The following is a 13,105-nucleotide window of genomic DNA, read 5'->3' as shown; positions in this document are numbered from 1 at the left end:
CTGCATGGCTGGCTTTGAACTAAGACTCTCATATCTCTACCTCCTAAGTACTTGGATTGCAGGTGTGAGCCTTTGGTATCCAATTTTCCTTTCTGTTTTAATAAGAATAATCTCCAAATTTGTATCCTTAAATATTTATGGATTTTCATGTGGCCAATCTTCACAATGGAAATTTATTATAAGGCTGTGATAGAGAAGAGGTATTCTTCTGTATTATTAAAAATGAAGCAATATAATCTGGCAAATGGCCAATTGCAATACTGGACTACATCCAGCTGAAGTGACTTAAAAACCCAATACAACAGGAGGTGAAATAATTTTATTTCACAGTTGTCTTTAAAACCCCAAAGACACTATTTGCTTCATATAAAAAAACATTGGCATATATATCCATATTTTCTAGAAAATGATAGCGTATTCCCTCTGGAAAAAAAAATGCACCCAATTATACTGTTTCAGGGAAGTTGCTTGCAAAAAACTTCCTTTGGACTGATTCCTAAAACATACCATTCCACCACTATGCATTTGTTGGTTCAGAGTACAAATTACTGTCATTAGTATGCACTTCTGAATTCTCATGTATCTGATAACACACTTTCATCACTTAATGTTCCATTGGTTCATCAGGCTTTTCTGCAGGTTCATCAGCAGGCTGTGCAGGCTTAAAAGGGGGGGGGGGGGGACAAGAAAAGGTATCAAATGAACACTTCATCAATATATACTCAACTATAAATATTGCATTATAAAAATTAGAAAACAAGTTACAAGGTGCTTTTGATAATCAGTTTTCTGTGTATTGTCCTCTTAAAATTTCTGAAGCTTTATATTATACATAATCTCAGTTCTGAAAGTCATTCAATAATTCTATATAATAGCATACTTTGTCTTTCTCAAAAGTTAAAAATCTTTTAAAAGTCTCTTATTATTACTAAAGTAGGTGTGCAAAGGGAATAAAATTCCCTAAGTCAGGTTATGAGTAAATGCTTTTTTTTTTTTTTTCTGTTGGTTGCAGGGCTTGAACTCACGGCCTGGGCACTGTCCTTGAGCCTCTTTTTGCTCAAAGCTAGCACTCTATCACTTTGAGTAATAGCACCTTCTAGTTTCCTAGTGGTTAACTGAAGGTAAGAGTCTCATGAACTTTCTGGCCTGGCTGCTTCTAAACCAGGATCCTCAGATCTCAGCCTTCTGTGTAGCTAGGATTATAGATGTGAGCTGTACATGGCTCTACTTCATTTTCTGTATAATGTCCATTGGCTATAATAGTTGCATTTGCTTGTCTTTTTCCCTCCCTACATGGGCCTCTCTTCACCCCCTCCCCCACAAAACAAGTTTTACTTCCTGGTATTCATTTTGATAAAAAATACATTAGTTGATAAGAGTTACACTTTTTGAATTCCTCCCTTAGTATACCATCCTTTCATCCCTTTGTTTAAACACATATGTTATAATGTATATTTCTATTTTAGATCTAGCTTCCACATGAGAAAATATGTGCCCTTCTTCTCTGAGCCTGCTACTTAAAATACAACTAGCACTTTTTAAACACCCTTTACCAACAAACAGAGCAAAAGCACAAACAGCATGCTGTGATTCTCAGATCTCAGCCTGCATTACAGGAGTGAGCCACTAATATAAGGCTACCACTTTTTATTTTTAGTTCCATAACTATTAAATAAGCATTCATTAATAGCAAATACCAGCCAGTTATAGAGGTCCACAGCTGTAGTCCCAGCACTTGGGATACTGAAGTAATAGGATCATGATTTTGGGGTTAATCTGGGACATAGTAAGATCCCAAACTCCTTCCTCATTCCTCACCCACCCCAAATACACTGGAAATATGGCTCAACTGGTAAATGCACCATAAATACAAAGCCCTAGTTTAAAGTATAATTCTCCCCAAAATAAAAGAATTGACAACCAAAGACAATAGTCTCAGCATCCAGGAACTATTACCCAACACTTAAAATTTTCAACCACAATTCTTGATGCTCTTGTTATTATTTATGACTCAACTTAGTGTTCAAAGTTGTTCCCAATAAACACTTCTTTCAATGTCTACTCATAAACCATCTAGGCTAGCCCTGTGACTTACTTTTACCAACAGAGAACTGATGCTGTTGGGCTGGCAGTATGGCCAAAGTGGTAAAACATGTGGCTAACAAGTATGAGAACCTGGCTTCAATGTCTAGGACTCAGGAAAATAAAACAAATGTGATGTTTTACCAGTTTCACTTAAGAATGTCATTTTCTACTCCCCCTTCCCCCACAGCTTTTACTTTTAAACTTTTGCAAGCTTAGCTTTTTCCATCCTGCTTGAGAGGCTCTACTGAGACTACACAGACAGGGGCCCAGTTTCTCTAGCAGAGGATCCAGCTGTCCCTTTAGAAAGCCAGAAGCTGAGTACTTAGGTAAAAATGGCTAGAACAAAGTCTTTTAACAGTATACAAATGGAGTGGTTGGCTTTTCCAAGGAAAATGAACTGTTAATACTGATTATAACAGGAGGAGAGAGAATCTAGAAACCTAAGGAACTGAACTGTTGATTCTGATTATAACAGGAAGAGAGAGAATCTAGAAAACTAAGTACAGGAATGAGGGGACTTATTAGAAACTGTGAGAAATGCTGTCTGTTCCAAATGCTTCTCTTTTTTCTTAATAAAATAGGAAAATCCCCCCACCCCCACCACCCCAAAGAATGTTACAAAGTGCTGTCAAGGAGAAAGGAAGAATAGGACAAAGGGGTATAGTTTATCACTGGAACACTTGCATGGCATGCTTGAGATTGTGTATTCAATCCCAAGCACTGGGGGGAGAAAATACTGAATGATTTAGGAACTGGTATTATATGATCCAGAAAAAAAAGCCATTAATGCCTACCCGAGTTTACTAATCAGAATTATAAAGCCTTTTTTGGGGGTGGGGGGGGGGTCATGGGGCTTAAACTCAGCCTATACATTGTCCAGCTTAAGGCTATCGCCCTACCCCTAGGCCTGGGCACTGTCCCTGAGCTCTCCAGCTCAGACTACTGCCCTACCCTTGAGCCAAGCCCCACTTTCCGTTTTCTAGAGGTTAATTGGAAATACAAGTCTCAGGTCATTTTGTGCCCAGGCTGGCTTTGAACCTTGATCTTCAGATCTCAGACTCCTTGGTTGTTAGGATTACAGGCGAGAGCCACCACACCCCGGCTCCTATAAAGCCATTTTTATGACCATTGGATAATTATTTAATATCTATGTGAAACTTTACAGTTTGCATCATCTTATGGACAGTATTTAAAGCCATAAATTCAAGAACTATTTGAATAAAAATATGGGTGGTTGCATTGGAGTTCCTCTCCTCTCCCAATGTTTGAGTACATTTTTTGAGATCTCAAGTGAGAATAGCAGAACCATCCATGTGTGCCTCACTCAGCCACAGAATTGTGAAAAATGTTTGTTTTAAGCCCCTAAGTTTTAGTGGTAGCTCAATGTATGACAATAAACTAATAATTCTCCCATTTTTTTATTTATAGAGATCACTGACCCTACAATAGTTTACTTTTCTCAGTTCTTAATTTTCTTGTTCCTATTTGAACTGTGAGTCTATCTCAGTAAAGAGGGACAAAAATGGCACATTTAGACAGCTGCAATGGGAATAGCTACTTCTAGAAGAAAAGCTTCGTGTTAAGAATAATTACCTGTGCCTTTCTCTGTGGTCTTTCTTCAAGACCTTCCAGGAATGGGGATACATCATCGTCATCATAGATTGTAAACTCCAAGTCTTTACCAACAATTCCAATGGAAACATTCTGAGGGGAAGTGACAAACATGAACAAAATTTACTGCTTTTTTTCCCTTTGCTTTATACCCCCCAAAAAACTGTCTTTAAAAAAAAAAATGACTATTCAAATTTAGACCACTTAGTTCTTCACTGAAAGGGAAGACAGGAGCCTAAACATTTTCCAAACTGAAGAATGTAAGCAGAGATAGGCATGGTGGCTCATAACCAAATTCCCAGTACCTGGGAGGCTAAGACAGGAGAATCTAGAATTTGAGGCTAAATTGCGTTATACAGATAGTTTTGGCTAGTCTAAGATACATGGTAAAACCTTTGTCATGAGCAAATGAAGACGCAAGCATCAATCCCTCCCCACTCCCCCAATGAAGTATACATTCCACTACTTACAATATTCAACAAAGATTAAACTGGTATGTTAATGTCTACAACTGGAAAACATAATATTCACCTTTGTAGTTAGATCCTGTTCTGCAGGAAGTGTCTCTCTTAATGCACGCAGACCGTGTTTAACCAATTCATTCAAATTACCTATAAAAATACATGTATAATTACTTCATCGTCATATGCAGCCTCTTTTATTAAGTCTGTATTTTGAAATACAGCTTTTAGTTTCACACTAAACTTACCAAAATAAAAACAGCAAAATGTTTAGTAGTACAATATTCTAGCTTATTTTAATGAGGAAACAGGATCAGATCTATAAAGATCCCAATCAAATTATCATAATTTAACACATTCAAGTTTAACCCAGTACTTCCAAGTTCATTTGGTTCTACAACTCCATTTTCTCAGTTACCTATTGTCATCCTACAACAAAATTTGTTTCAAGTAATGTTAATAAGAGAATTAGCCAGGCACTGATGGCTCATGCCTGTAATCCTAGTTACATAGGGGCTGAAATCTGAGGATCATGGTTTGAATCCAGCCCAGGTAGGGAAGTCCATGACTCTTATCACCAGTGAACTGTTCAGAAAAAAACAAAAAGCAAAAAACAAACAAAAAACCCACCAGAAATGGCACTAGCCTTGAACTCAGGGACAACACCCAGGCACAGCAAAAAAAAAAAAAAAAAAGATTATTTTTCACTGCATTTGTTGATCCTTAGATGTTCCTTCAGACTGCTATATCACAAGAAAACTTATACTGGACTGGAGTCATGGTTCAAGTGGTAGAGTGTCAGTAGTGAGCAAGCAAAATCAAAGTACAAAGCCATGGTACTAGTTTCCTTTAGCTTAGGTACAATACCCTTTACTCATCTATAGACTATTTAATGCAGAAGTGTATACATGGCCTTAAATATGAACAGAATCACAGAAAATTAAAAGTTACAAACACAGCATCTAGTACAGTGGATCTCAACTCTAGCTGAGGCATACTGAATCAACAATTTTCAAGGTATCTATCTTTAGGAGAGTAAGTGGTAGTGGGGGAGGCACAAAGGATGAACAAATGCAGCAGTGGTACTCACTAGACACTATGCTGAAAATGAACTACACAATTTGTGGGTGGGAATGGGAAGGGAAAACTGGGGGAGTGACAGAAGGAGTTACATCATTTAAAAAGAATGGTACTCATTATCTGACTTATGAAACTGCAATCCCTTTCACCTTTACAATAAATTTTAAAAAATAAGTATAAGTAGTAATTAGAAACAATGGACATTTTAAGGGCTTCATTTAATAAAGAGCCCATGTAACATTCATATTTTTCTTAGGATGATAACATTATTCACTATATAAAGACTAGAGGAGGTAAAAAAAAAATGGAAATTATTACTTACACTCAATAAACTCCGACATATGCCTCTCCAAGTATGTACGAGCTGACTGAGAACGAGCTCCAATGGACATAGCTCTACAGTCAAAATAGTTAGCAGATGGACAGGTTTGGAAAATGTGAGGGCCCATATCCTACAAATAGAGAAAGACAAAACAATTCTTGATTTTGGTTGAGATAAAAATGTAAGCATTTTCTGCTTAATTGTTCTTATTTATCTATTGATAGTCCTGGGACTTGAACTCAGGGTCTATGTACTGTCCCTCAGCCTCTTTGTGCTCAAGACTACCACTTGAACACTCTACCACTCGAGCCACAGTGCCACTACTGGTTTTTGAGTGGTTAACTGGAGGTAAGAGTCTCATGGGGGCCGGGAGCATGGCCTAGTAGTAGAGTGCTTGCCTAGCACGCATGGTTGGATTCCTTGGTATCACATACACAGAAAAGGCCGGAAGTGGTGCTGTGGCTCAAGCTGAACCCCCAAGGAGTACTCAGGCTGTGGCTCAAGCTGAACCCCCAAGGAGTACTCAGGCCCTGAGTTCAAACCCTAGGACTGGCAAAAAAAAAAAAAAAAAAAGTCTCATGGGGACTCTTCTGCCTGGGCTGACTTCAAACTATGATCCTCAGAAATCAGCCTCCTAAGTAGCTAGGATTGCAGATGTGAGCCACTGGTGCCCAGCTGTTTTCTGTTTATTTTTTTGAAAGACAGAGTCTTACTATGTAGCTCAGGCCAGACTTGCATTTGCAATCCTTTTGCCTCAGCCTGAGTACTGGGATTACAAGAATGCATCACCATGCTCAGCACTATAGTTCTTAAAATAGTGAAAATGCTATCTATATAAACTTACATCATAGCCAGCAATGAGCAGCCCAACACCATATGGTCTTCGGCCATACCGCTGAGTTGGGATCTGGGTCTCTTAAACTAGTTAAAGAACTTGTTCTACACAAAGAATAGGTACTATCTTTATTTTAAAGTTAAACAAAACCAAGACCTTTAGTGTCTTCCTTAATTACTGCATAGTACACGAGAAGAAATAAAATAGAACAGTATTTTTTAGCTTAATATTATATTATAACTTTTCCCTCCAAGAATACATGTTAGCAAAATTATCTCTCCCCATGTAGAACCTCATTTGTTTTGGCTTTAGAGGTTCAAAACACTTCAGGGCATCTAGAACAATAAGAAACCTTAAATATCCCCTAAAAATGGTGTTTTCACAGTTCTTCTGAAATTGGACTTATGTCTGAAAAATAATAATTGCTTAAAAAAAATAATGAAGAGCATCCAGTGTAAGCCTTTACAATCTAATCTATGGTATTTTTACCCCCAAATGAACCAAAACAGGCACTAAGTACCAAACACTTTTAGAGTTTACATTCATAAACGTTAAAAAGGATACTGCTTCCGATTAGAGAAACAAGACGAGATACAGGAAGTGGTCTGTCAAATACAAATCTGGAATCCAAACATTCCTGGCGCATAAAATTACTAAAAGAGAAACAAGAAAATTAGTAATTTCCTATCAGAGACTAATCCAATTAATAAAGCAGTTTGAGTCACCTTTCTTTTTCCTTAACATTTTCGTGGATTACACCCATATGAACAAATCAGAAAGATAAGGCATGGCCATAAGAATGTATTTTTATGTTAACCTTGGGCAATGTCCCCGAGTTTTTTTTTTTCTCAAGATTAATAATGCTCTACCATTTGAACCATGGCTCTACTTCCAGCTGGAGATAAGAGTTTTAATGGCTTTCCTGCCTGGCCTGGCTTTTCTGACTGCCCTTGCTCTGAACAGAGATCAACAGATTTCAGTCTCCTGAGTAACTAGTATTATAGGTATGCGCCACCAGTGTCCAGCAAAAAAATGTTAAGTAATTTTCTAAAGGAAAGGAGGTCTGGTTCATCCTTAAGGATCAGACAAATGTCTAGCTGGTTTTAGACATATGTACAACGCATTAACAACTATACTCTTCAGTGACTTCTCTAAAGTGGCAATAATAATGTTTCATTTTAGTTACTACTATAAGAAACAAATGAAAATATTTAATAGCTAATCCAGGTCTATTGAGATATTCACAATGTTAATTTATAAATATTCTAGTGGACAACTTCCTAAAATATCTGAGCTAGACCGATGCTAGAAAAGTAATCAGTTATGATAAAGATATTTCATTTTTCAGGATCATACTTACCATAAGAGTCTAGCATCTGCAGTAAGTCCCGCAATTGAAATACCAATATGGTTGTCAACATGGAGAATTTTTTTCTGGTGAGCAGCAAGTTCTGATTGTGCCCTCTAAACAGAGACATTATAGGATATTAAGAAAAACTTGTAACTTTTCTTGTTTATACAGTGAAAATTTCATTTGGTAGCTCTGTTTTCCAAAGGAGCAATATATACTTATGTCTTTACTTACTTTTAGTGCAACCAACACTGCATGGGTTTTTGATTTCAGACCAACTGTGGCTGAACCTTGTTTAACAGCTTCCATTGCATATTCAATTTGATGAATCCTTCCCTGAAAAGGTAAAATAAAACACTTAAATTCACTTCAGGAGATTTTATAAATTAGAAATGTTTTCAAAAACCATGAGGATAGTTAAACATGGAATGATTTTTTTAAAAAGAAACTTAATTATATATTTACAATAAAAGATAAATCTAAAATGATTATATTGTATTTTCTCATATCCTACAATCTCAATTCATTTTTTTTTTTTTAACTTGGAGACAATAGTCTCTCGGACTTTCCTGCCTGGGCTCCCTTTTCTCCATCATCCTCACATCTCTACCTCCTGAACAGCTAGGATTACTAACAGGAGCCAGTATCACCCTGCTTTTTTTCTAAGTTGCTCTGGCTGGCCTCAAACTCAGCAAACTTCTAGTCTCGGTGCCCTGGGCAGATGGGATTAAGGCATTTACAATCTCACACTTTTCTAAACCTACTGTGGGTAAAAAAAGCCACTTCACAGACATGTCATAAGACGTGTGGGCACCGTCAGGACACAGCTGTAATCCCAGCATTTAGGAGGTTGAGACAGGAAGACATAAAGTTCTGGGCTATCTAGTGAGATCCTCTGTCAAAAAAAAGGAAGAAAGAAAAAAAGAAGAAAAGAAAGTGAAGCCAAGGGGGGAGGGGATGGAATGAAACATTATCTATCTTACTTACCTGAGGACTCCAAACAGTGACATCATTGTCATACTGGTTTCGAAACTGAAAGAAAAAAGACCTCTTAAAATTTAAGAACAAATCTCAATTTACAACATTAAGAAAGGCTTCACGTGTTTCCACTCAACATTAAAGCAGTTCCATTAATGCACCCTTGCCAGAACATCACATCCACACTTAGAAGTTAGCCAGTTTTAAGTTTTCCACGAGCTGTGGGAGGAGGGACGGGGGCATTTTAGGCGTCCAATCTTCCCTTTCTGTTGTCACCCTCTACAGCACTCACCTTGGACAGTTAAGCGATCAAGTCCATAGGCATCCACTTTTCTACTTACCTTGGCTTCTCTGTGGTTCTCTAGGCTAACAAATGCCCCTAAGCCTTTTACTTTAAACGAGTCCACAAATCTGTGGACTCTTGAAGTCTTCTCCATCTCTTTTCTTTCGAATTTCCAACACTTACTCACAGTTCCTTATGTACACATCTGTCCTCATGGTACGACTAGGCGTACCTTGAGATCTGAAACCCTCAGTGGTGCCAATCATAGTGAGTGAATAAACTCAAAAATGTCCTCGGGAAGTTAGAGACAAACATAAATAGCTACAAGGATAGAACCATTAATGCCCCCCGAAAACGTTATCAGTGGGACGGAGATCACGGGGTGAGAGGCGGCAAACTCGAGGGAAGCCGAGGGCCCGACAATGTACCTCTGATCACCTCCCATCACCAAAGGACTGGTCAAAGAGCTTGGCAGGGGCCCTTTCGTGCCAACAGAGAAGTTAAAAGGACCCACGAGATAAATGGACGCGGGTTCCAGGAACCGAGGGGGTGGGGTGCGCCGCGACCGGGGAGGCCTTTCCTTCCCCTCAGATCCCACACAAAGGACGCGGAGGAGGGATGTCAGAGGGCTGCGAAGACCCCTCTTCCCCCACTGAAGGAACTCCACTCAGCGATCGCGGAGTAGGTGGTCAGAAGCCCCGCGGAAGCCGCACACAACCGCGCCGAGCAGGCCGCGGCCACTGCCGACCGCTCCGGGCCGGGCCTGGCTCAGAGGTGCTGAATCACAGCCCGAGCCTGCAAGGCTCCCGCGGCCGCTCGCCCGCCAGGAGCAAGGAGACGAGAGAGGCAGAACACGGACCCGCGGTCAGCACACCTCCGCCTTAAACCTCCTAAAAACCGAGACTCAACGCACCATAGTTCCTGCGCCGACCTGGAGGAGAGCCTCTAGCAAAGATGCGAACGGAAGAGCGCGGCGATCCACAGGGAAGGGCTGCGTGACGACAGCAGCGGACGCAGGGCAGGGCTGTCTATTCCAGAGCTATCGATGGGCTCCTGCTGTTTCCCCGCCCTCAAAACGCCCCCCACGGCCTCGAGGATTGGCTGGGAGCTCTGGGCCACAGTTGTCCGTCAATTGTGTTCTCGCGAGTCCTGTGATCTCAGGTTTCGATCTGGTGTGCTGTAGCTTCCCGCCAGTTCCTCCTTCTTGGAGCTGGAGTTCTGTGCTAAGGGTTGGTGGGTGATGCGAAGCTGCCTGTGGACCTCTCCACGGGGCAAAGTCTTGGGACGTTGTGGAACTGAGAAGAACTAGGCTGCAGAAAAGGCCACAGAATCGTTGACCATGGCGTCGTTGTCGCTTTTGCGTGTCCACCTTGCCCTTCCTTGAGTAGTTTTGTGTTCAAGCTTTTTACTCTGGAATCCCCTTTCTTATTCCCTGGAGAGCTCGTATAGGCAAAGCTCATCACTGATCACTCAGTTTTACCAGTTGCTTCCGCCAGACTTTGAACTTCACGTTCTTACGAATCTGTCTTTCTTTTGTTAAGACAGTTTTGCAAGCTAACACCACTATTCACGACTAATTCCCCTTGTAAAGGAGAAAGGGTGTGTACTTAGTACCTCTTTAAAATATCATTAGTAAGTGTGGTGTCAGGCCTTTTTGTTGTTGCTTTTTTTCTTTTGTTTTCAGAATAGTTAAATTCTGAACAAAGAAACAAGTTGATCCCTCTCTTCGCCACCCCCACAATGGACACATAAATCTCATTGTGGTATTCCCATTAGCGACTCTAAACTGGCTAGTAAATAAATGACATGTGAGAGTACCCTCTATATGTTAATATATACGCAGTGAATTTAATTTTTCTCTGATTGCGTCTTGAATGTAATACGTTACAAACGTTAATGACACTTCCAGTTAGTCAAGGGAAAACGTCAACCAGTCTATAAAATTAAATCTCTCAATAAATGACCTCAAATCAGCAATTAATATTTTTAGTAAACCAATAAAAAAATAAGGAAGAAGCGTTTTGGCTGCACTGGTGACTAATGCTTATAATTTTAGCTGCTTGTGAGGTTAAAATGGATCAGTTGAAGACTAGTCCTGACTGCAAAGTTCATGAGACCCTTCCTGTCATTCTCCTATGTGGGATTCAGAGACTGGAAAGACTGCATTTTAAGGGAAACCCCAAAAGAAAAGCCCAAGAGACTGTGGAGGAAAACTGGACTTGGGAACAACCTGTCATCCTCACAAGAATGGACAGTCTTAAATAGGTAGATTGGTGGTGTGTACCCAGGTAGAAGGATATCCTATCTCAAAAATAACATACTAAAGAAGTAAGCCTGACTCAAAGTAACAGATTCCATGGTTTCCCTCATTTGTTGTAACTAGGAAGTGCCTAATGCAATAAACACACTGGATGGTAAAAGACAAAACTTGAACATGATAAATTATATAATGGTCTAGACGTTCATACAGTAAGATCAAAGGAGGATATTCTCAGGAGAAGATCACAAAGGTTCAATAACTATGTCCATATGATCCTATAAAATGATGTTTATGAAAATGAACATTAAGAAATAGAAAGAAGAGGTTTTTGTTATTTTGCTTTTGTTTCATCATTGTTGCTGGTTTTGTGTTCTGAACCTTTTGTATATAAGTTTTTCTGTTTTGGAGATGGTAACAGGTTGCACAAAAATGGTGGGACAAGGGTGAACTAATTCAGAAGTGATACTAGACTGCTGAAAATGAACTATACAGCTTGTGGAGGGTGGAGCAGGGAGAGGGACACTGAGGGAAAATGAGAAGAGTTGACACTGTTCAACAAGATACATACTCATCACCTGACTTATGTAACTGCAACCCCACTGTATATCACCTATACAATAATAATAAAAATGAAAAACTTAAATAAGATGCTAAAATATGAAAAAGAAAACACTGGCCCAAGAACAGCCCAAGTAGGAAGCTCTGAATTCAAACCCGAATACACCCCAGCTCCAGAAAAACCACCAAAGCTGAAATGAAAAATTATGAATTGGCGATAGTCGGAAACAAAATGACTCAGAATACAACACATTAGGGTTATGTTTCTATGGAGAAGTGGCATAAAGAAACAATCTGAATGGCTACAGTTGGCATCTGGTTTATGTGATCATGTTTGTCAGGTCTCAGTCTCAGACTAGCCGCAGGTTTAGTTGTTGTGATTGGTGGAGACACCAGTTTACGGTAGCTGTTTACATATGGAACAGCATTATAGTTCACTATATACTAAGAAATTCAAAGGGCAAAGTTACAATTTGCATGAAAGTAGCTTTAGGTCACACCAATATTACATCACAAACATTTTTGCCTGTGCTGTGCTGTGCTCTATAAGTGTGTTTGTGTAATTTTTTTTTTTTTTTTGCCAGTCGTGGGCTTGAGCTCAGGGCCTGAGCACTGTCCTTGGACTTTCTCAAGGTTAGAGCTCTACCACTTGAGCCTCAGCACCATTTTTGGCTTTTTTTCTATGTATGTGGTACCGAGGAATCGAACCTCGGTCTTTGTGCATGCTAGGCAAGCACTCTACCACTAGGCCAAACTCACGGCCTGTGTAAAATATTTTAAAGACAAGGACTTGCTATGTAACCTGCCTCCACCTCCCAAGTGCTGGGATTACAATTATGTGTTGCTGGTATAGCAACACACTTTCAACTGTCATTTTGCCAAATGAATACTCCATAGTTTATTTGGCCAACTTTTGATAGGGTTTTCTACTGGTAGGAGCTAACACTTGTACTAAAGCAAATAAGAATTAATAGACATTTTTGAGAAGAAGAAAAATTTAGAGCTGTAGCCAAATTGCATAATGCAATTTCCTTTCCTCATTGTGTGACCACAAGAGATTCCTGTGAAAATCCATTGGCACATGTGAGTTGTTTAGAAAAAAATTTCCAGAAATGAAGCAATTCTTTCAACATGCTACCTAGATAATTAAGAACAATAAATGTTACATGTCTATGGGAAATGTTTAGCTTGACTCTTAATAGAATATTTTAATTGTATAAATTCTGAAATAACTAACAGTAGTCTTTAAACTGGAGAAGTAATGTTCTACAGACCTAGTCT

At 39.4% G+C, this 13,105-nt stretch overlaps 1 protein-coding gene across 1 annotated transcript; it reads right to left on the bottom strand.

Annotated features, from left to right (window-relative positions):
• Nucleotides 1-304: 304 nt before the first annotated feature.
• Psma1 (proteasome 20S subunit alpha 1) lies at nucleotides 305-9,976 on the bottom strand. Its single transcript, XM_090348103.1, has 10 exons — nucleotides 9,920-9,976; nucleotides 8,733-8,777; nucleotides 7,980-8,081; nucleotides 7,755-7,858; nucleotides 6,959-7,047; nucleotides 6,404-6,474; nucleotides 5,560-5,689; nucleotides 4,228-4,307; nucleotides 3,679-3,789; nucleotides 305-661 (listed from the first exon to the last, which is right to left on the bottom strand). Exons 1-10 carry the CDS (start codon nucleotides 9,920-9,922, stop codon nucleotides 605-607), a joined length of 792 nt encoding a protein of 263 aa, XP_090204229.1. The 5' UTR covers nucleotides 9,923-9,976; the 3' UTR covers nucleotides 305-604.
• Nucleotides 9,977-13,105: the final 3,129 nt, after the last annotated feature.

Source organism: Megascapheus bottae, chromosome 16 (genome assembly GCF_031878675.1).
Source record: "Megascapheus bottae isolate mThoBot1 chromosome 16, mThoBot2.hap1, whole genome shotgun sequence".
Lineage (NCBI taxonomy): Eukaryota > Metazoa > Chordata > Mammalia > Rodentia > Geomyidae > Megascapheus > Megascapheus bottae.
This window is presented reverse-complemented; position numbering and strand designations above follow the sequence as displayed.

Coding starts and splice junctions, on each gene's coding strand:
- Psma1 (XM_090348103.1), bottom strand. Junction 7,859..7,979: donor CAGTGTTGGTTGCACTAAAA/GTAAGTAAAGAC, acceptor GTCTCTGTTTAG/AGGGCACAATCAGAACTTGC. Junction 662..3,678: donor GACCACAGAGAAAGGCACAG/GTAATTATTCTT, acceptor CCCCCTTTTAAG/CCTGCACAGCCTGCTGATGA.